The 25,323-nt window shown below is 39.0% G+C and overlaps 1 protein-coding gene across 1 annotated transcript in view; it reads left to right on the top strand.

The window, feature by feature from the left end:
* Positions 1 to 25,323, top strand: part of si:dkey-106n21.1 (solute carrier family 23 member 1) — a 136,850-nt gene that overhangs the window by 75,605 nt on the left and 35,922 nt on the right. The window contains exon 13 of the mRNA XM_039762183.1: positions 15,079 to 15,187. Coding sequence (XP_039618117.1) covers positions 15,079 to 15,187 — 109 coding nt within the window. The remainder of the gene's footprint in view (positions 1 to 15,078; positions 15,188 to 25,323) is intronic.

Below are 25,323 nucleotides of genomic sequence, written 5' to 3'. Positions count from 1 at the left end.
AACTCCAAAGTGAAACTGCTGTCAATGTACTGTAAATCTCATTGACTCCTCTGTATAACATTGTACTGGATTGGAGACATAAACCATTCTGGAAGAAACAGTTAAGCACATAAAAGTGTTTTTCATTCTCTTGATTTTAACAAATGTATGTTTACATTCCTTCAGATAGACATAGAGCTGATTTATTTCATAGGTCAGCAACCCGTTTTCATATGTCTGTAGAGATAGAAAATAGTTTTTGAGAGACAGTGTCCCCCAAACCTTCTGCAGCTGTATTTCTACTATATGTAAAATGACCTGTACTGGAAATTACTTTTAAGTCCATATAATCACTTTCAGCTCTTAACTTAATAAATACAGTACCTCATAATATGTTTGCACCATTAATTCCTGCTCCCAGTAAATACTTCTTTAGGGTTTCCTACTTTGAAAATTTATTAATCTAGAGTTGTCATAAATACTTTTTATGGGTTCAAATGTGAACTTGGATTTAACTGAGATTTATTTTCTATCAATGGAGATTTGAATTCTGCTAATTTTCCTGCTGAAATGTAGATTTCTCACAGGGCATTAGATGGTTAAATGCCTAAAGCAACTTTTGTTGGAAAGAATGTCTTAATCTTTAACTTTTTTAATCCTAGTGACCAATTATTTGTGAGAATTCACCGTGGAACCCGTTCTGTACTGAGTTACAAAAGAAAAATATAATTTTTCATTGTTCACTTGTTTCTCAGTACAACCTGAAATGCAAACACTGGATCAGCTAAAACTTGAAATAGTTCAGAGTTTACTTTTGGCAAGATGACAGTAAGGCTGTATGTTTAAGAAATTGAAATGTGTTAAGGGAGATCTTCTAAAATTATCTAAATTATTGGCCAAACAAAAACTGAGAAGGGAAATACCATTTAACCAAACCAAATCAAGAGACAAAAATCTTAAAATAAAGCAAAGGCTCTGGCTATCTAATGATTCTTTCCCTAAATAACAATTTGCTATCCAAGGATTTGAAATTTGTCAGTTTTTGTCCACAGCTTTGACAACAAATTTACCGTTACATCACATCATGATATATGTAACAGCCAAAGCAGATAGAGTGACCAGCAGCAAACATGGTTACCATCACCAATATGGCTGAATTCATAAGAAAATAATTCAAAGTGAAGCCAAAATAACCTTCTTTTTCGTCTGCTCCCATTAGGGGTTGCCACAGCGGATCATCTTCTTCCATACCTTTCTGTCCTCTGCATCTTGTTCTGTTACACCCATCACCTGCATGTCCTCTCTCACCACATCCATAAACCTTCACTTAGGCCTTCCTCTTTTTCTCTTGCCTGGCAGCTCTATCCTTAGCATCTTTCTCCCAATATACTCAAATTCTCTTCTCTGCACATGTCTAAACCAATGCAATCTCGCCTCTCTGACTTTGTTTCTCAACTGTCCAATTTGAGCTGACCTTATAATGTACTTGTTCCTAATCCTATCCATCCTCATCACAACCAATGCAAATCTTAGCATCTTTAACTCTGTCACCTCCAGCTCTGTCTCCTGCTTTCTGGTCAGTGCCACCGTCTCCAACCCATATAATATAGCTGGTCTCCCTACCATCCTGTAGACCTTCCCTTTCACTCTTGCTGATATCTGTCTGTTACAAATTACTCTTGGCACTCTTCTCTACCCATTCCACCCTGCCTGCACTCTCTTTTTCACCTCTCTTCCACAATCCCCATTACTCTGTACTGTTGATCCCAAGTATTTAAACTCATCCACCTTTGCCAACTCTACTCCTTGCATCCTCACTATTTCACTGACCACCCTCTCATTTACACTCATGTATTCTGTCTTGTTCCTACTGACCTTCATTCCCCACCTCTCCAGGGTCTCCTCAACTTGCTCCCTACTATCGCTACAGATCACAATGTCATCAGCAAACATCATAGTCCACAGTGGCTCCTGTCTAATCTCATCTGTCAACCTGTCCATCACCATTGCAAATAAGAAAGGGTTCAGAGCTGATCCCTGATGTAATCCCACCACCACCTTGATTGCATCTGTCACTCCTACCACAGACTTCACCACTGTCACACTTCCATCTTACATATCCTGTACAACTCTTACGTACTTCTCTGCCACTCCTGACTTCTTCATAAAATACCACAACTCCTCTCAAGGCAATTTTGCTTTCTCCAGGTACACAAAGACGCAATGCAACTCCTTCTGGCCTTCTCTATACTTCTCCATCAACACCTTCAGGGCAAACATCACATCTGTGGTGCACTTTCTTGGCATGAAACCATACTGCTGCTCATTAATCATCACCTCCCTTCTTAACCTAGCTTCCACTACTCTTTCCCATAACTTCATGCTGTGGCTTATCAATTTTATTCCCCTGTAGTTACTACAGTCCTGCACATCCCCCTTATTCTTAAATATTGGCACCAGTACACTTCTTCTCCACTCCTCAGGCATCCTCTCACTTTCCAAGATTCCATTAAACAATCTGGTTAAAAACTCCACTGCCATCTGTCCTAAACACTTCCATGCTTCCAAAGGTATGCCATCTGGACCAACGGCGTTTCCATTTTTCGCCCTCTTCATAGCTGTCCTTCCTTCTTGCTAATCCGTTGCACTTCCTGATTCAGGTTCTCAAAGTACTCTTTCCATCTGCTCAACACACTCTCCTCGCTTGTGAGTACGTTTCCATCTTTATCCTTTATCACCCTAACCTGCTGCACATCTTTCCCAGCTCAGTCCCTCTGTCTAGCTAATCGGTACAGGTCCTTTTCTCCCTCCTTAGTGTCCAACCTCTCATACAACTCATCAAATGCCTTTTCTTTAGCCTTCGCCACCTCTCTTTTAACCTTGCGCCTTATCTCCTTGTACTCTTGTCTACTTTCTACATCTCTCTGACTATCCCACTTCTTCTTTGCCATCCTCTTCCTCTGTATACTCTCCTGTATTTCCTAATTCCACCACCAGGTTTCCTTTTCCTCCTTCCTCTTTCCAGATGTCACACCAAGCACCCTTCTTGCTGTCACCCTTACTACATCTGCTGTAGTTTCCCAGCTTTCTGGTAACTCTTCACCACCTCCCTAAACTCAACCTTGCAGTCTTCCTTTTTCAACTTCCACCATTTGATCCTTGACTCTGCCCTTACTGTCTTCCTCTTCTTGATCTCCAATGTCATCCTACAGACCACCATCCTATGCTGCTTAACTACACTTTCCCCTGCCACCACTTTGCAGTCTTCAATCTCCATCAGATCAACTCTTCTGCATAGGATGTTATCTACCTGTGTGCATCTTCCTCCACTCTTGTACATAACCCTATGTTCCTCCCTCTTCTTAAAATACGTATTCACCAAAGCCATGTCCATCCTTTTGGCAAAATCCACTATCCTCTGACCTTCTTCATTCCTCTCCTTGACACCATACCTACCCATCACCTCCTCGTTTCCACTGTTCCCCTCACCAACATGCCCATTTAAATCCGCTCCAATCACCACTTTCTGTCCCTTGAGTACACTGTTCATCACGTCATCCAACTCACTCCAAAAATCTTCTTTCTCACCCTTTGCACATCCAACTTGTGGTACATATGCACTACCAACATTCATCATCACACCTCCAATTTCCAGCTTCATAATCATTACTCTGTCTGATACTTTTTTCACCTCCAAAACACTCTTGAAATAATGTTCCTTCAGAATAACCCCTACCTCATTTCTCCTCCTATCCACACCAAGATAGAACAATTTGAATCCACCTCCAATCCACCTGGCCTTACTCCCCTTCTATTTAGTCTCTTGCACACACAATATATTGGAGGTTGCCTTCTCTCCATCATATCAGCTAACTCTCTCCCCTTACCAGTGATACTGCCAACATTCAAAGTTCCTACCCTCAGTTCCACTCTCTTTACTTTCCTCCTCTCCTCCTGCCTACGGACACATCTCCTCCCTCTTCTTCTCCTTCTTTTTCTTCGGCCAACAGTAGCCCAATTTCCGCCAGCACCCTGTTGGCTAACAGTACTGGTGGCGGTTGTTGTTAACCCAGGGCTTGAGCGATCCGGTATGGAAATTTGTATTGTTGTCTGCATATTGATTTGGCAAAATTTTACACCGGATGCCCTTCCTGACATAATTCTCCCCATTTATCCGGGCTTGGGACCGGCACGAAGAAACACAGTGGTTTGTACATCCCCTGTGGCTGGGTTCGAAGCCAAAATAACATTATGTTTAAAAAAATTACAAGAATGCCAAAAAAACAACCAAGTATAGACAAAAATAATTCTAGAGATAACAAATACATACTTATTATAATATGTTTTTGTTAAGATTTGTCACATGAAATATATGAATTTACAAAAAATGGTCTAATTAAAAATTACATCATCCCATATATAATGTATGCATTTCACCCAGTTCTTTCAACACATTGTTCAGCTACCCAAAGTCACCCAAAGAAAGCTGTGCACAGGAGACTCATTCACAACTTGACTGAGTTTAAAGGCAGCATTTAAACCCTACAATGGAATTGTTTTCAGAACAATTCCTAAAATCACTCTCAGGATGAAAGGTGGCTTTAGAAAATCCTAGTGCCATCTCTCAGAGCCCCCCCTCTTCTGTCCTTAGGTATTATTGTCTTTTATAATTAAAGATTTAGGCACCATTCATCACTCCCATGTTTCCTGTCCCTTATAAAATTCAGCAGGTTTCCATCCGTTTCATGAATACTTCCATCAGTTAATCTTCTGGAGTATCTCTGCCTTCTTCTTGTATTATAGTTGACGCTGGGAAATCAGTGGAACATAATAGTTACTAGTATGGCTTTCTCTTCTACAATATCAACACTGCTGAGCCTGTCCACAGATGTATGGAATATATATGAATTCCTGCCAATAGGAACCTTTCTTGATTAATTTCTCCTGGATTTCTTGTACACTAAATTTTGTTTTGCTAATGATCGCTGTAGAGATTTATTTCCCACATTTCTCAAGTAAATATCATGCATCAGCCTTAGTTTTACTTTTTCTACAATAAAGTGTTTTGCTATCTAGACTATGCATCAATGGCAACATTTTGATACATAAGAATAAAAGAAATTTGACATACAAGAGGAGACCATTCAGTCTTTCAAGCCTGTTTGTCTAGCTAATAGCTGAGCTGTCCCAATTTCTTATTCAGATTCTTCTTAAAGGTTGTCAAGGTTTCTGCTTCAACTATATGACTCTGTAGTTTGTTCCAGAGTCCCACAAATCTTTGAATAAAGAGGTGCTTTCTGGCTTCAGTTTTAAATGCACTTCCCCTTAATTTCCACTAATATCCTCAAGTACGTAATTCACTATTAAACAGAAAGAATGTTGCTGGATCTACTTTATCAATGCCTTTGAGGATTTTTAATACCTGGATTAGATCCCCACACAGTCTCTTTTCACTGTGCTAAACAGTTTTAGACATGCACATGGTTCAGTATGTTTTTTTTTTTATATGACAGACTGTGACCAGACAAGTGAGCATGAATATGTCCTTAACCCAGGAAAAATAGTGACAAGAATCAATCATAAAATGTTTTGCCTTCAGTTTCCTTATGTTGTCATAAGCATACCTTACAAGTGTGAAAGGCTTGTTTTCTGAAATTGAGCTAACATGAATGATTTGCCATCTATAGAAATATAGAACTAATGCATTCTAAAAATGATTCCACTGTCTAAGAGGATGCAGAAGCATTGCATTTTTTTTATCTAAATACCAATAAAATGCATTGCTTGTAAATTCCCATAGATGGCACAAAAAACTTTGCCAATGGTGATATATTGTGACAAAAATATTGCAGTACTTAGTTGCCATAACATTAAGATGCCTGTTTAATCCAATTTAGGGATGTGGGGCCTCAACCTCTGCTCAGAATCCTCCTCTGGCTTTTTTTTCAGAAGGAGGCACCTGATGCACTTGGGGGAATTTATTTTCAGACATCTGAAAAAAAACAAGAATAAAATTGATTTCAGTCTTTTTATGCAAGCTTTTTTATATAGAAAACCAAGTCTCTTTTATTACATTGATGTTTCAGTGGTTTCATCATCATTCAGAGTTAATGTGTGGTGTCTAAGAAGAGGCACGGGCCCATTTAACCTGCTGTTGTCTAAAACAGACAGGAGACCATGTCTTCACAATATGCAGTATTCTATACAGTGTCTCAGTGTTAATGACTGCAGCCTCATTGCTTTAGCATCCTATCTTGGAAACTCCCTGCATACACTTTACACATTCTTCTGGCATCTGTTCTTCCAGCCACATCCAAAGATGTGCAGATAAGTTTAATTGGTTACTCTAAATTGGCACTATGTAAGTGAATGTGGATATGTGTGGATATGTGTCTCTTTCCTGAAGGGTTAGTTCCTACTTATTTACCGATGGTGATGGGAAACGCTTTGTTGAGTTGTAACTTTCATCTGGATGAAGTGTGGAGATACTGTGTCAGTCTAGTATAAATCATTGTACAATCCATCCATCTTCTGAACCTGCTTTATCCTGAGCCAGGCAGTGGAGAAGTCCCTAATCCTTAGTAAGTAAAGTAACAGTAAAAATATATATCACATTTGGGAACAGCTGGTGATAGTGAAGAGAAAAATTCAATTCCAATCTGCATACGTTAATTTAAATAAATTCAATGGGTTTCATCTTTTTTATACAAAAACTAACAGTATTAATTTAATAAACGTCTAATGCGGTATTCACATGCTATCACAGCTTTTGGAGCTCCGACTTGTGAAGCTTCACTTTCTCATTTTAATGTGCTCATATGAATTTTTGGTCAGACTATTCCAAGAAACGCAAGGTCGTATTTGTTACTTGGTCAGGAAAAAAGTAATTAAAGATAAACAATTTTTTTTTTGTAATAAAGAGTAAACTAAACATATTAAATGTGTTTCACAAATTCAACCACATGAATGGCATTTCTGGCTGACTGGTGTCATGGACACCAAGCATGGACTGGCATCCCAGCCAGGATGGTTCAAGGCTCCTTACCTGGCTGAGAGGCCAGTTTAACAGAAGGATGGAAGGAGACTGCCCCAGTCTGACAGATGGCAGCAGCTCTCTGATGGGTCTGTCACATACACTTCTGCAGGGCTTCATGGGAATTGGAATTTCAATGGGCAGCCCTGCTGGACCTTGTGGGAGCCACCAGAGGGAGCTGTGAAGAGGAGATTTCTGCCTTTTAGGGATGTTCTCCTTGACCTGGAAGTGCTTCCTGGATGCAATGTGGCAGCACAAGCAATACTCCCAGGTCCAGCATAAAGGAAGCCATTCCTCCTCCTCCTCACTCAGGAAGTCTGAGTCAGGTGGAAGGGAACAAAGCACACCTGAAGTAGTGGAAAGACAAAGATGGAAGAAGACTATTGTTTGTATTTAGTGCTTGTGTAACATTTGAGAGAAGCTTGTGAGAGGTATTTATGAAAAATAAAACCTGTATTTTTGTTGGTGTGTTTGGGGTTTAGGGGTCAGTGGCAGCCCCTATCTGGTCACACTAGGTTATATTGTTTGACTGAGGTGAAAGGTTTAAATCACTCAGGTAATCAAGTAGCTTTGTTTTCTACAATTTGTCTGACTTGTAGCTCTGAGTTGGAAGGACATTCATAGAATTTTAGATTTAACATCTGTGTGATAGCATGTGAATGCAGCGTAAAGCTTACAATGTATTTAGCTTTCATGACCTACCTATACATCATGTGCTCACTAATACTTGCATACTCTGGCCAGATTGTGATAGTTTACAATTTTAATTGACCTAATCTACAGCTTTTAAGTCTTTAGACATTTCATTTGTGATTTGAAAGCTGCACTGTCACATTTGTCACGGACATTGGATAGGACGCACCATGAGACAATATAAGCAGATAAGCAGCTTTGAATGAAAAACAATCCTTGTCTACTGTCTTCTATTATAATTTACTTTGTCTTATGCTTCTTGAATAACGTCTAAACAAAAGTATTTACATCATTGATGATTAACTGTATAAAAAATTAGAATATTTGAAAGATTATGTTCCGTGTTTTTAACTAGGGTTTTTATTTTTCTTTTCCAAATTACTGTACAGAAGCACATGAGCTGTGATATAAATAATTAATTTCCAGTATACTGCAACTGCTTTCAGCAAACAATTCCAACCTTTGCTCTTTATAATCCATGTCTGCAAATATGCCATTCAGGGTTACCTGTAAACTGAAAATGTGCTGTAAACAAGTACCACAAGATCAGCAAGAGATCATGGCAGCAACACAATTATGGGCTTATGATATCCTGTGGTCTGTCAGACACTGAGGTTGGAGCAGTTTACTTTAAACCTCCCTTTTGTATTCTTTGTTTCTTAATTAAAACAAAGGATTTAAGGGCAGAAAGAGAATGACAGGAACTAAATGTGTAAAGTACACTTTGGATGAGTCACTATGAAATGCACATTTCAGCAGTCTGCAATGTAAATGTTAATTCTAAAGTATGTGTTTATTTAACTTTTGTAGCTGAACATGTTCACACAGTAGAACTGCCACCTAGGTTTTTTATGACATAGCCAAAATAATCCTTTCATCTCAGTAATGTTTTATTAGTAACAATATTCCACCATTCACTCATTTTCAATCCCTGCACAACCCAATAAGGAGTTATATAAGTGGTAATAGTTGGATTATCAGAAGTCAAATTTTATCAATTTCTCAATCTTCATGATCTTCACCTTGATTAAGAGAGTTAAATAATAACATATTAAAGAGCATTTAGCAACAGTGAAAAGCTGAGCACTGTATCATCAACATGTAGGCCATTTTAGTTCATAGTGCAGTATTAGCCGTGATGTGTCATATCTCCACAGTCTCGGGTTCAAATCCTGGGCCTGATCACTACCTGTGTTGAACTGTATGGTCTCTTCTAACCTCTGCAGGTTTTACTCTCGCATTGCAAAGAGACATAGGGTAGGGTATTTGGTAACTGTCAATTGGCACTGTGTGGGTGAGTGTACTCTGTAATGGACTGGCACTAGTGTTGATTAGCAAGTTTTGCCAAAGCGTTATTTGCAGCGAATGTTCTGTGTTGACATTCACCCTTGTTCATCAAATTATTTACTGATAACTCAACCAGTTTAGGAGAATGTTTTTTTTCCCAGCGGCCTATAATGTTTTGCAAGGCCAGTGTAACATTTCCTGGAGCTATAACAGCCAAAATTGGACAGGAACGTCACCCATGTATATATATACTGCTCAAAAGAATTAAAGGAACACTTTTTAATCAGAGTATAGCATAAAGTCAATGAAACTTATGGGATATTAATCTGGTCAGTTAAGTAGCAGAGGGGGTTGTTAATCAGTTTCAGCTGCTGTGGTGTTAATGAAATTAACAACAGATGCACTAGAGGGGCAACAATGAGATGACCCCCAAAACAGGAATGGTTTAACAGGTGGAGGCCACTGACATTTTTCCCTCCTCATCTTTTCTGACTGTTTCTTCACTAGTTTTGCATTTGGCTACAGTCAGTGTCACTACTGGTAGCATGAGGCGATACCTGGACCCTACAGAGGTTGCACAGGTAGTCCAACTTCTCCAGGATGGCACATCAATATGTGTCATTGCCAGAAGGTTTGCTGTGTCTCCCTGCACAGTCTCAAGGGCATCGAGGAGATTCTAGGAGACAAGCAGTTACTCTAGGAGAGCTGGAGAGGGCCATAGAAGGTCCATGACCCATCAGCAGGACCAGTATCTGCTCCTTTGGGCAAGGAGGAACAGGATGAGCACTGCCAGAGCCCTACAAAATGACCTCCAGCAGGCCACTGGTGTGAATGTCTCTGACCAAACAACCAGAAAGGCTTCATGAGGGTGACCCAAGGGCCCCATGTCCTCTAATGGACCCTGAGCTCACTGCCCAGCAGCATGCAGCTCGATTGGCATTCGCCATAGAATACCAGAATTGGCAGATGCACCACTGGTGTCCTGTGCTTTTTACAGATGAGAGCAGGTTCACCCTGAGCACGTGACAGAAGTGAAAGGGTCTGGAGAAGCCATGGAGAACATTATGCTGCCTGTAACATCATTCAGCATGAGCAGTTTGGTGGTGGGTTAATGATTGTCTGGGGAGGCATATCCATGGAGGGTCACACAGACCGCTACAGGCTTGACAAAGGCACCTTGGCTGCCATTAGGTATCAGGATGGTATCAGGATGAAATCCTTGGACCCATTGTCAGACCCTATGCTGGTACAGTGGCTCCTGGTGCACGACAATTCCTGGCCTCATGTGGTGAGAGTATGCAGGCAGTTCCTGGAGGATGAAGGAATTGATACCATTGACTGGCCACCACACTTTCCTGACCTAAATCCAATAGAACACCTCTGGGACATTATGTTTTGGTCCATCCAATGCCACCAGGTTGCACCTCAGACTGTCCAGGAGCTCAGTGATGCCCTGGTCCAGATCTGGGAGGAGATCCCCACAACACCATCTGTCATCTCATTAGAAGCATGCACCGATGTTGTCAGGCATGTATACAAGAACACAGGGGCCATACAAAGTGCTGCGTACAATTTTGAGTTGCTGCAATTAAATTTTGGGAAAATGGACTAGCCTGCCACATAATTTTTCACTCTGATTTTTGGGCGTCTTTGAATTCAGGGCTCTGTAGGTTGATCATTTTCCTTTCCATCAAACAATGTGGCATCCTTTCGTTCCTAACACATTACCCAGTCTATATCAGTATAGATATCCAGGAGGATTTCTTTTTCCCATTGAGATCTGATGTGTTTTCAAAGTGTTCCTTTAATTTTTGAGCCGTTTATATATATTTATATATATATATATATATATATATATATATATATATATATATATATATATATATATATATATATATATATATATATATGTTATGCTGATCATTTGCATTACAGACTCTCTGGAACAAGTAAAAGTTTTATTTTTATAAAATATATACAGCATAAACAGTTATCTGTGCTTGTTGCCAAATGTGCAGGTCACTCTTGGAGTTCCATGTCAGCATAAAAGAAGGAGGCGTTTGACCTATGCATGCATAATTAGCCACATGGAGTTAAAAAACAAACCTTGAGGGTGGCTGAAACCCTTCCTCCCCTCAAACACAGGAGACTCTATGCAATAATAATAACAAAAGCTGTATTACTATTTACAAGACATTTGTATCTTTTTGATAGAAGAAAAAGTGCAAAGCATCACCATGGACAGTTTGGTGAACCTTCAGTGTGACTTCAAAAAACAGAACGAGCCAGCATGCAGCTTCAATCCTGACACACCACTTTGAATTTTCTCCCTTTAGAAGACCTACATATTTATTGTTACTTTTGACTGTTTTCTGTATTTCCGTTTTGTTTTGATGAAATATACGATTGTGCGTCTCTGACTGCATTCTTTCTTCTTTGATATCAAGGAGGCACAGTGGTGCAGTGGTTGTCACTGCTGCCACACAACTCAGGTCACCTTTTTGGCCACAGTAATCAGTCCAGTATAGTTGGCAGACATTTCCCTAGCCCTCAGAGACACATTAAAGATGATGCATCATTATAATCCAGTCAAATCTAGTTCAGTCAGTCCTTCCCTGTTGACTTCTATGTATTTCATCGAGTTCAGTGATATTCACAAACATTTCTGCAATTTCTCTGAACTCAAGGTGAAGTGAACACTGTGGAGGTCTCTCATCACTACCTGGCACCTTGTCCAGGACCAGTTCCTATCTTATGCCACACCTGATACTGAAATGAAAGAGCAAATTAAAAATTGGATAACTAGAAGATTATGAGAAATTTTAAAGGTATTAATACTTTAAAAGCTACTTACAAGGAGATGCATTTTCATATCAATACTTTGTATGTTTATGCTTTATTTTATTACAATTAATATTTGTAAATGTAAGGTATACAGTATCCTTTAATAAATATGTGGTTGCAGTCCGTGTTTTAATGGAAATAATTATATTTTAAAAATTTTGCATATGCCTATGAAATCACATTATAGTGCACCTTCAACATGATAACAAAGTTTTAAGGAAGATATAAACAATTATGTTACTGAATGTGTATTCGAACCATTTTAATGAAAGCATGTTGTTCATCCCAACAAAGCTCATCAATTCTATTACAGTAATTCTTCTAAAATAACATTAAGTTCAGAAGTTCCTAAATCCATACTGTCCTCAATCCTACATATTCCATGAGTGAAGAAAAATGTTCTAATATTCAAGCGCAATCTTCCCTTAAAATCTGTGTCCTTCTTAAAGAATGTATTCTAAAGTAACAGCCAGGATCCTCTATACTAATTTCCTTCATACTTTTACATAGTTCAATTATGACACATCTTAACCGCCATTTGCTTAAAGTAAAACAGTTAAACTTTTTCAGTCTTTTTTATAGCTGATACTTCTCAGTCCTGGAGTCAGTCTATGTTGTTCTTCTAGCATTGCTATGTCTTCTTTAAACATGGGCCCCAAAATTGTACATTATGAGGCCTCACCAGTGTGTTATAAATAAAACTTAAGCACACATTGTACTATATAATCTCACACCCTATTAGCCTTCTTCATTGCTTCTGTACAATTTCCTGATGTAGAAAATGATGAGTCTACTATTACTCCTAAGTTCTCATAAGGGGTACTTTCAAATTTCAGACTTCCCATTGTGTATTCAGATCTTCTTACTACACATAATACTTTGCATTTATTTACATTAAATTTCATTTGCCACAAAATCTGCCCAAGATTCTGTTCTGTCCAAATCCCTGTTTCAATGATTCAGTTTAACCCAGAATATCCGCCATTGCATGTGCTGTATTGTGGTATAGTCTGCAGGTTGTTTGTATATTCTTATCTAGATTATTTACGCACATTACAAAGAGCAGCAGCTTCAACGCTGAATCCTGATGGACACCTTTTTTAACAGCAAATAATTTTTTGTGTTTAAGGCAATGTTGCTCCCATCTACACACTGCACCTTGAGTTTACTTTTAGTTTAATAACTGACCTCTCACGTGGTACCTTATTAAAATCTTTCTGCAAGCCCAGGTAATTAATATACGTGTCTCTCCCATCATATGCCTGTGTTGTTTCCTCATAGAATTCCAGAATATATTATTGAAACATGATCTTCCCGCCTGAACCTGCACACCTGCTTTTGACATGCAATGTGAAATCTTTTTCTTAATAATTGCTTGTATCAATTTACCTGTGATACATGTTAAATTTACCGGCCTATATTTACTTAGAACTGCCTGTTCACCCTTTTCAAATAACGGGATGATATTTGCTAATTTCTAATCCATAGGAATTTACTCCATGTGTTGTGACTTTTTGAAAAATAAGGGTCAAGAATTTTTATACATAATGACTAACCTTTTGTAAGGTAAATGTTATCTGGCTGCGGTGGGCTGGCACCCTGCCTGGGGTTTGTTTCCTGCCTTGCGCCCTGTGTTGGCTGGGATTGGCTCCAGCAGACCCCTGTGACCTGTAGTTAGGATACAGCGAGTTGGATAATGGATGGATGGATGAATGTTATCCGGTCCGAGCTATTTCTTAGATTTCATTGCAGTGCTTCTCCATTTGCTCCTTGATTGCTTACAATAAAAATTAAGTATTTTAAAAACAAAAAACTTCCAAATTCATATATGTATGTGCCCTTTATTGTTGCATTTAATTTAATTTTTCCAACTATTTTTTGGAAGATAGATCCTACTGCTGGAGGGCACCACCAACCAACACAATCGGTTTAGGATGAAATTTACATTCTATTCTGGAGTCTTTACTTTCCTTTTCCTTTCAAAAGATAAAATTCTCCTTTCTTCCCTAATTATTAAAATGGGTCAAAACAAAACATCAACAGGATTTTCATTAGCTTAAATCAGAAAGGAGGCTAAATCCAGTCCCAGCTGGTAAACAATGAAACTCTTGAAGAAAGTAAAAGAAAGTCCATCATATCCTAGAGTTCCATCTAGGAAGTTCTGTCACTTCCCATGACCGTCAGTAAATTGATAGCTGCCTTCTATTTCCCTTCCTGTATACTTGGTAAGGGAGTCACACAACCAAAAAGGATCTTTCTCCTAATTTTCCCCTCTTGATCCCCAGTGGGAACCTTTGGGCATCTGTGGACTTCCTGTTGAACATTAGGGGTGTGTTTAGTACAAAAGGACTCTTTATCGCTCGTCAAAAGGAAACAGAGCAAACAAGTCAAATCCCTTTAAATCCCATTAAAGTGGACTTTAAAGCTCTATATATCCTATGAGGGTGAACTGTAGCCCAGGCTATTAAGTTTTTGTATTTAGGCTATTAGTGGGTTATGTAGTAATAAAGTATGGCTAACCAAGTAGAAAATGACAACATTGTTGAGGATATCAAACATATACAGTCTGCATACAGACACAGGTTGTTTTTATAAATGGTCATGGAAATCTGGAACAATACTATTATAATTTAACCTATTCAGCTTTTAAAAATAAACTATTAGAACAACTTATATTTTAGTTAATCAAATGAGCTTGATGAAAATTCGAATTATACATATATCTGTGAGACTAAACTCTGCATGATTCCATGTGGACAGTCAATATAAGAGGCCTAACAATGATAAAAAATATGGTGACACCCATTCACAAATCATTAAAATAATGATTGCATTTGTGATTATTAATACAGATATTTCAGCATTACTAAAATCTAATATAAAATAAAATACTAAGGTCTGTGTGTGTGTCTAGTCCCATAGACAAATCTGTGAAGCAGGCTTCATGGGAATGCACTCGACAGAGGGAGCACCGAAGAAGAGAGTTTCAGACACACAAGGGTACTGAGGAAAGGTGCTGAAGGTACACTTAGGGCAAGAGATAGAAAATATTTTAAAATTTGACAGGTAATGTGGCTGGTAATATCATAAAAGAACCCAAAGGAAGTTATGACATTATGTTCTAAATATAAAAGGTGCTCATTTTTTGTTTTGTATAAGTCATCTTGGTGTTAGTTTTTCAATAGCGTTTCTTGTTACTTGCTACAATAACAGTCATTTTTATTTTATTTATTTTCTTTTAGTTTGTGGATTTAAATTCTTCCAGAAATTTGCTTATTTTGGGCTTCTCTATATTTAGTGGCCTGGTCATACCAACATGGTTTCACTCCAACAAAGAAATAGTCAACACAGGTATTGTATAAAAATATCTTTTCTTCAGATGGCTTTAGAAAAAGCAGAATAAAAAAATATTATTGTATTTCCTTTTGTAAATGTGAATAATACTACAGGTTTTCTTAAATGGTTTCAGCAAATTTACATATACTAGCCAACCCGTGGCGTACCATACGCCACATAATCAGGACGGTTTTTTAATGATTTTTAAGAACAGGGAGAAAATTAACATTTGAAAAATCGGTAATGTAATAAATCAGCAAGAAAAGCAACATTGTAACAATGCACGGAACAAACCAACACACAGTTGTCCGTGACTGAAAACTGGCGAACTGCCATGGCTCATGTGCCCACCTCCAACTCGTCACTTGAGTCATTGTCGTCTTTGCACCGTCCAGATGCACCTGTGACTTACAGTACGTGGACTTTCCGTGTTCCTGCATTAGCATCTAAGAAGACGCATGTTTGTCGTGGATGCGAATTGCTGTATGTAGCGTGTAAAACAGTTTGCTATGGTGCACGCCGTCATGCGTCGTAACCAAAAACTCGTTTTTTAAAGACTGCTTACTTCATTGTGTTTTAACCTCAGTTGTAAAGGATTGTTTTAAGGATCCCATGGGATACCCCTCGCAAACTGTTTTACACGCTGCATATGGTGATTCAACTCCAGCGTGGCTCCTTTCTGCGTGCGCCATAGGTGTCTTACTTGTCGGCGGCTTAGTGAATCCACGCCCCTTCTGGCGTGCTTTCCATGGTTGTCTTGCCTTAGTGAATTATATACATTCACCTAAAGGATTATTAGGAACACCATACTAATACGGTGTTTGACCCCCTTTCGCCTTCAGAACTGCCTTCATTCTACGTGGCATTTATTCAACAAGGTGCTGAAAGCATTCTTTAGAAATGTTGGCCCATATTGATAGGATAGCATCTTGCAGTTGTTGGAGATTTGTAGGATGCACATCCAGGGCACGAAGATGCTCTATTGAGTTGAGATCTGGTGACTGTGGGGGCCATTTTAGTACAGTGAACTCATTGTCATGTTCAAGAAACCAATTTGAAATGATTCGAGCTTTGTGACATGGTGCATTATCCTGCTGGAAGTAGCCATCAGAGGATGGGTACATGGTGGTCATGAAGGGATGGACATGGTCAGAAACAATGCTCAGGTAGCCCGTGGCATTTAAACGATGCCCAATTGGCACTAAGTGGCCTAAAGTGTGCCAAGAAAACAACCACCACCACCAGCCTGCACAGTGGTAACAAGGCATGATGGATCCATGTTCTCATTCTGTTTACGCCAAATTCTGACTCTACCATTTGAATGTCTCAACAGAAATCGAGACTCATCAGACCAGGCAACATTTTTCCAGTCTTCAACTGTCCAATTTTGGCGAGCTTGTGCAAATTGTAACCTCTTTTTCCTATTTGTAGTGGAGATGAGTGGTACCCGGTGGGGTCTTCTGCTGTTGTAGCCCATCCGCCTCAAGGTTGTGCGTGTTGTGGCTTCACAAATGCTTTGCTGCATACCTCAGTTGTAACGAGTGGTTATTTCAGTCAAAGTTGCTCTTCTATCAACTTGAATCAGTCGGCCCATTCTCCTCTGACCTCTAGCATCAGCAAGGCATTTTCGCCCACAGGACTGCCGCATACTGGATGTTTTTCCCTTTTCACACCATTCTTTGTAAACCCTAGAAATGATTGTGCGTGAAAATCCCAGTAACTGAGCAGATTGTGAAATACTCAGACCGGCCCGTCTGGCACCAACAACCATGCCACGCTCAAAATTGCTTAAATCACCTTTCTTTCCCATTCTGACATTCAGTTTGGAGTTCAGGAGATTGTCTTGACCAGGACCACACCCCTAAATGCATTGAAGCAACTGCCATGTGATTGGTTGATTAGATAATTGCATTAATGAGAAATTGAACAGGTGTTCCTAATAATCCTTTAGGTGAGTGTATATAGATTATAAAAGAAAATCTTGAGACAAAACTATTACCAAGAGATTTTTTCAAGTCCTGTGCTCCTCTCAATCATTTTCAACCACACCCATAGTCCTCTCAACTCTCAATCATCTGAGTGCTTTTGTCAGACACAGTTCCTGTGCTCTCAGCTCTTACAAATTCTTACGTTTTCCTTACTTTAACTTCCCAATAAAAGAAGACTTATTATGTCCAAATCTTATTAAATAATTTTTATTTAATAAAAAGAGGGAGAAGTACAACGTTCTGTAATGGCCATCACAGTCCCCTTGAATATCATTGAAAATCTATGGGATGATTTCAAACAGACTGTCCTTGCTCGGCAGCCATCAAATTTAACTGAACTGGAGAGATTTTGTATGGAAGAATGGCCAAAAATACCTCCATCCAGAATACAGACACTCATCAAAGGCTATAGGAGGCGTCTAGAGGCTGTTAGATTTGCAGAAGGAGGCTCAACTAAGTATTAATATAATATCTCTGTTGGGGTGCCCAGAATTATGAACCTATTTCTGTTAATCCAATAAACTTAATGTCACTGCTAAAATACTACTATTTCCATAAGGCATGTCGCTTATTAAAAGGAAGTTTCTACTTTGAAAGCTCAGCCAATGATAAACAAAAATCCAAAGAATTAAGAGGGGTTCCCAAACTTTTTCATATGACTGTATCATACTAACATTACTACTTTTTTATATATAATATGGAACTTTGTTCAGGATATAAAGTACATGGGATTTGGACATCCTACAGATCTTTTTCAATGATCATCCAGTGTTTATAATCGTTTGAAATTTCTGATACATTTACACTGGTCACTATCTACAGTCTTTGTTTAACAGACACATATGATTACTGATATCCTAAAAATATTCGCAAATCTATCCATTTTCTCAACTGGACCTATAAAAGTCATCAAGGCTAATCTAAATATTTTCATAATAAAATATGGTATCCATCCATCCATCAGTTTACATATACAACTTAATTGAATTCAAGTCTTGCCTGGTAACTTTGTCTTTGCACATGACAGCAGATACAGAACATGCATGAATTTTAAAAACATCACAGGCTTTTGAGTGTCATGGAACAAATCACAGTAATGTAAAACCGAGCATCAGTGACCAAAGAAAAAGGCTGTGTTTTGTCACTCTTTGTTATTGGTCAGCCAGGTGGTGGCGACAGGTGTTGAATATAATTAATGTTCTCAACTTCAATGCATTCCAGATGTGTTAGACAGTCTGTTCAGATCTTTATTTGGCTAAAGTACAGCACCATATAGACACTTAATAGGCAAGTTACAAAGAATGAAGAAACACTAGTACTGTAAGTAGAGGATTTTTAGAATAAAAAACAGTGACTACTTATTAAAAGCAATGACTTTCAAAGAGGTTGCTTTTCTTCTGAGTCAATAATAAAGGAAGATAAAAATTATTGTTCACAGGCCTACAAATGGAAAACAGTTCAATTACACCTCAATTCATTAAACATATTCATTTTCAAACTTATTATCCACTTATGCATCTCAGGTAGTTGTTACTTATAAGTTACTAGCAGTAATGGGCGAAAGGAGATAACAAACGCTGGACATAATGACAGGACATAACGTCCACACACACACACATATCAGGCCAATTTAGAGTTGCAAATTAACCTAAACTGCACATATTTTGAATTCAAACTCCCATTGCTAATATGTAAAGGTTTAAATGGCCCATATCAGTAATCTCTTGCATCACTACAGTCCTGTTCATCAATTGCAATGAACTGATGCTAGAAATCTTGTCGATCTAACCTGTGCTCTTTGGGTGATAGAGGCTGCAGCTTGATTGCACCCAGTCTCTAAAACCACATGCCTTAAGATTATATTTGCTGATTAAATTAATTCTTTTAAAAGGCAACTTTAAATACATCTCTCTGCTCAAGAAGGCCCTTATTATCAATACCATTTTGTTCTTCAGGGCAGTGGCTATATTGGTTATAGTACTGGGAGTGGGTGTGGCCAGTGACACTATTACACCACTGCTTTATACATTGTGGAGGACTGCCGGCTTCCCATGCCGGTCCGCACCCCCAGGTCGCCAGGAGGAGCTCTCCCGACAGCAGGATCGTGCCCCGAGTTCCAGCAGGGCCTTATGGACTATGTAGTGTTTTTACACAGCCCTGCTGGATACCTTGGGGACCACCGGGAGTCGCTGTAGGGGGGCTCATGGGCTCTTGTGTGCCCTATAACCCGGGAGTACGTCACGGTCATGAGACAGGAAGGAACGACGTGCTCCCGGGTTGAAGAAAAGGACTGTTTGCCCTGACCCGGAAGGAATAAGGAACTGTGGCCTGTTGGGACAGGAACACCTCTGGGTCAGGGGCTATAAGGCTATAAAAGGACGATGGCTCAGTCCAGACACTGAGCTGTGCTGGGTGGGAGAGGAGCAAAGTGACTGGGCGAGGAGGAGTGGATAGTGTTTTGGGAGTAAAGTGGTTTATTGTGTGAGTTTATGAGTAGTGTGGAAGGTGCTTGGTGCACTGTAGAAAATAATAAAAGGTATTGGACTTTTACCTGGTGTTTGGAGTCATCCCTGAGGGTTCAAGGGAGCACTAGCACCCCCTACTGCCACAACATATACAGTATATGTATATAAAATTACAAACTAATGTTTGTATATATAATAATGTAATACATATATATTAATTTAATGTTTTATTTGTCAAAACATAAGTATTACAAAAGAAGTGTTATGACAATTAGTGTTGATCAGCAAAATATGTGTTATGTGCACTGGTGGACCTGTTTGATGAACATTTTCTTGGAAATTTACTGTGTTGTCTGCTTAGACAATTTTTTCCCAGCACCTGTGGCAGTCTGGGTTGGCTCCACATTAGCCGGCAGGCTAGAGAAATCACTTGAAACCTTAACCATCGGTAATGAGGCAGACAAGGCTTTTAATTACAAACAAAACAAACTGTGCAGTGCAGAAAACTTCAGATAAATAAAAAAAGAATCCATAAATAATGGATGTTAAAAAGTTCATAAATATCAATAAAAATAAGGTTAAAACACTTGGCAGGAAAGAGTTTTAAAAACTCACTATCCCTGGTGTATACTTCTAATAATCCTCTGCTTACCCCAGATGGGTCCTGCAGACAGAGGGAAGGTCCTTCCGACAGGCACAGCCAAGCTTTAAAATCCAGGCTTGGGCCCCTGCTGCTGCTCCTGGTAATGTGCCAGACAGAGCCTCGTTCCTTTGACTCCCCCTGCCACTCTGCCTTACAAGGGAGCCGTCTTGAGCAACCTTCTTCAGCCATATGCTCCTTCTCAAGGCTCTCTACCTGTGGCTGCCTGCCTCTACACTACTGCACAATTATTTAACCTCTGTCTCTCTAGTTTATCCTTTCTTTTTCTCTTTCTTTTCTCTCACACTTCAGCTCCCTTTTAAAACCCTGTGGGATGCAGGTGCGGAAATCATATGACTGTGGCACTAATGAGTGAACAGGTTTTCCTGCATGTGTGCACACAAATGTAGAACAGTGCCCTCCCACATCAGCCTCCAGAGCTGCTCCACCACACTGCCTATGCTCCACCTGAAAAAATGAAATTGTTATTTATTTATTTGTCTAAAATGCACATGCCACAGACCCATTATATTACAGGGCCCCATGAAGCTTTATAGGACCAGAGAGATATGACACAACTGTAGCGGCCAATGTTGGCGGAAATACAAATACATTTAAAAACTAGGAGGAACTGAGAATGGGTCGGTGTATTTGTGTCCTAAAGGTAATGTATTTTTGTATAGACTTGTATCTGACCTGTGTGAAATATGTGAGCCTATCACTTTAATAATATTACCCATAGTGCCGAGCAGTTGATGCAAACAAGAGAGAGTGAAGAATCCATTTGCTTTAGTGTTGCACATGTTTGCTAGGAGTGTCAGTGAGTCAGGGAAAAAAAAAGATAAAGTAACTGATACTGCATCTGTGGTGGCCAAGCCTCAGTGAATTCATGTTTCCTGTCTGCAAAAATTGTTAGTTTTGTTATTTAATTGTATTCATTCTATCTCAGATAGGTATGGTGGCAGAGTGGTTAGCACTACAAATTTTTGGCCACAAAAATACGACTAATTGGCAGGATCTTCTAGCCCTCTGAAATACTTAAAATACTATGGTCGCATTATAATCTACTCAAAACTAATTCAGGTTTTCCTCCCCCATTAACTTCAATGCATTTCACAGAGTTTCTGAACATTTCTACAATTTCCCCAAACTCAAGGTGAAGCTAATTAAGTGGGATTTGCTCACCACTAATGCCAATCTACAGTGGTGTGAAAAACTATTTGCCCCCTTCCTGATTTCTTATTCTTTTGCATGTTTGTCACACAAAATGTTTCTGATCATCAAACACATTTAACCATTAGTCAAATATAACACAAGTAAACACAAAATGCAGTTTTTAAATGATGGTTTTTATTATTTAGGGAGAAAAAATCCAAACCTACATGGCCCTGTGTGAAAAAGTAATTGCCCCCTTGTTCAAAAATAACCTAACTGTGGTGTATCACACCTGAGTTCAATTTCCGTAGCCACCCCCAGGCCTGATTACTGCCACACCTGTTTCAATCAAGAAATCACTTCAATAGGAGCTGCCTGACACAGAGAAGTAGACCAAAAGCACCCCAAAAGCTAGACATCATGCCAAGATCCAAAGAAATTCAGGAACAAATGAGAACAGAAGTAATTGAGATCTATCAGTCTGGTAAAGGTTATAAAGCCATTTCTAAAGCTTTGGGACTCCAGCGAACCACAGTGAGAGCCATTATCCACAAATGGCAAAAACATGGAACAGTGGTGAACCTTCCCAGGAGTGGCCGGCCGACCAACATTACCCCAAGAGCGCAGAGACGACTCATCCGAGAGGTCACAAAAGACCCCAGGACAATGTCTAAAGAACTGCAGGCCTCACTTGCCTCAATTAAGGTCAGTGTTCACGACTCCATCATAAGAAAGAGACTGGGCAAAAACGGCCTGCGTGGCAGATTTCCAAGACGCAAACCACTGTTAAGCAAAAAGAACATTAGGGCTCGTCTCAATTTTGCTAAGAAACATCTCAATGATTGCCAAGACTTTTGGGAAAATACCTTGTGGACTGATGAGACAAAACTTTTTGGAAGGCAAATGTCCCGTTACATCTGGTGTAAAAGGAACACAGCATTTCAGAAAAGAACATCATACCAACAGTAAAATATGGTGGTGGTAGTGTGATGGTCTGGGGTTGTTTTGCTGCTTCAGGACCTGGAAGGCTTGCTGTGATAGATGGAACCATGAATTCTACTGTCTACCAAAAAATCCTGAAGGAGAATGTCTGGCCATCTGTTCGTCAACTCAAGCTGAAGCGATCTTGGGTGCTGCAACAGGACAATGACCCAAAACACACCAGCAAATCCACCTTTGAATGGCTGAAGAAAAACAAAATGAAGACTTTGGAGTGGCCTAGTCAAAGTCCTGACCTGAATCCAATTGAGATGCTATGGCATGACCTTAAAAAGGCGGCTCATGCTAGAAAACCCTCAAATAAAGCTGAATTACAACAATTCTGCAAAGATGAATGGGCCAAAATTCCTCCAGAACGCTGTAAAAGACTCATTGCAAGTTATCGCAAACGCTTGATTGCAGTTATTGCTGCTAAAGGTGGCCAAACCAGTTATTAGGTTCAGGGGGCAATTACTTTTTCACACAGGGCCATGCAGGTTTGGATTTTTTCTCCCTAAATAATAAAACCATCATTTAAAAACTGCATTTTGTGTTTACTTGTGTTATATTTGACTAATGGTTAAATGTGTTTGATGATCAGAAACATTTTGTGTGACAAACATGCAAAAGAATAAGAAATCAGGAAGGGGGCAAATAGTTTTTCACACCACTGTATATATATAAAAGCCGAATACCACTGATTCACTCATCAAGAAATCTCCCGAACCATGAGGACTTCGGACTTGAAATTTGGAATGTAGGTTACCCTTAAAGTTTTTTAGACTCGTTTGTACGTCTGTCCGCTTTTCACAAGAGAACCAATTAATAGATTTAGATCAGGTTTTTTCTTATAATTTGCTTGAACATTCCTTTGATTTTGCGACTTTCTTATCGTGCTAAGTATCATAGTTCGCTTGTGGTACCGATTTATTAGCGCGAATTCGAGAGGGACTCATCAGGCTGCTTTCCTCCTCACTCATGCATCTGCCTCGGGGCGTAACCTTAACCCCACTGAGTTAGCGAACAACAGAACTACTTAACAGATTTAGATCTTTTGTGACTTCTCTCATTGCGCTAAGAGTCATAGTTCACTTGCAGGAGTGATATATTCACGCTAATCCGAGACAGATGCTGTCAGCCGAGGGAAGGGGGAAGAGTGAGGGTCAGGAGTAGAGAGCTGGGCGTAGCCCTCCTCACTGTCCTGTTTCACTAATACAAGGGCAAAGCCACGTGGGATGGATTGTCTAACATAAGTTTCCAAAAAAGTCAAACAGAATCAATCCCATATATCTCAGAACTAGTTTAGATTTGTAATCATAAACCACACCAATAGTCTTTAATGTACCTTTTTTCTCAGTTTATCCTTCCTGCACAACAAAAAATGTATATGCAAAAACTAAAAAAAAAAACTTGAAATGGGAGATGTTTTGGTTTTATTTAGCAAAGAAATAGACAATAGGGAAAGCAAAATGAAGTTGACAAGATTTCTTAAAATAAGCTAACATAATTAATGTTAAACAAGGTTTAATGGCTCAAAATAAAAACTTTTCACTGCCTTTAAATTTAATTTTGTATATTGTGCTCAGGGCAGCATGGTGGCGCAGTGGGTAGTGCTGCTGCCGTGCAGTTAGGAGACCTGGGTTCACTTACCGGGTCCTCCCTGCGTGGAGTTTACATGTTCTGCCCGCGTCTGCGTGGGTTTCCTCCAGGTACTAAATTGTCCCTAGTGTGTGCTTGGTGTGTGTGTGCCCTGCAGTGGGATGGCACCCTGCCCGGGGTTTGTGTCCTGCCTTGCGCCCTGTGTTGGCTAGGATTGGCTCCAGCAGACCCCCGTGACCCTGTAGTTAGGATATAGTGGGTTGGATAATAGATGGATATTGTGCCCAAGTGCTTATGATGTTATACAGCAACAAAAATTGTATTTTGTTTGTTATTCCTGTTTTGTCGTTCCTGGTGTAACACATCCATTTGATCTTTATGTATTTAGATTTTGTTGCACTTTTGAATATTATTGAAGTACACTAGAAAAGATGCTATACACTAAAATTTAAAAATAAATAATACAACTCTTACAAATTGAAAAAATAATTATAACAAAAAAATTGAAAAAATCGCAGTTCCTAGTTTATCTTTTGATTACATTTTCATTTGAGTAAGTAAAATTGTTTTTGCAGAAAATGAGAAGAACAAATGAAGTTCAAACCTTAACACAATTTACATTTATTGCTACTAATTTTTCTGTTTTAGTATGAGGTTGTTACTTTTCTGTTACCTGTTACTTATGATGAGGTTGAGGACTGCACATTCTTTGATCCAAAAGAGAGTTTAGTTTTATCTTTGTACTGCACAAATCATCTGTTGGAATGTGTGTTAATGAAAGCTGACAGAACATAAAAAGAGCATGCATATTAATAATACTGTACATTATGTGTTTGAATGAAAATTTCAATCATAATTGTACTGCTAAACTGTTAAAAAGGTCCAATTTTGAGAAGTATTTTATGTACATTCACTACAAAATAGGTAATAAGGCCAGTCTTCGAGCATCTTTACTGGATTCTATGAGTCTAGTTAAAGAAAAATGAATGCAATTGCTATTAAAGAGAAATATGTTGCCATACACTAACAATTAACAACACTTAGTATACATTCAGTCAGACTGTGAGCTGCTGGTGTCAAAATATTTAACAAAGTGTTTATATTCTTTGGAGCTGTGCATGGACCTTCAGGTACTACAGTAGAGTGGTGGTAGATTTCAGCACTATCAAATACTTCCTACTATCTAATTCTTAGAAAAGTTGAAGTGAGGTAAAGTGTAAAATGTTTAATTTTCTAATTCTTAAATTTCCAATGTATTTATTCAAATCATAACTGTGCCTAAGCTGGCAAATTCAGTGCAAAAAGTGAACCAACTTGTCATTTTAG

This window comes from Polypterus senegalus, chromosome 8 (genome assembly GCF_016835505.1).
Source record: "Polypterus senegalus isolate Bchr_013 chromosome 8, ASM1683550v1, whole genome shotgun sequence".
Classification (NCBI taxonomy): domain Eukaryota; kingdom Metazoa; phylum Chordata; class Cladistia; order Polypteriformes; family Polypteridae; genus Polypterus; species Polypterus senegalus.
Note: the sequence above shows the minus strand (reverse complement) of the source record. Positions and strands in the feature narration are given on the sequence as shown.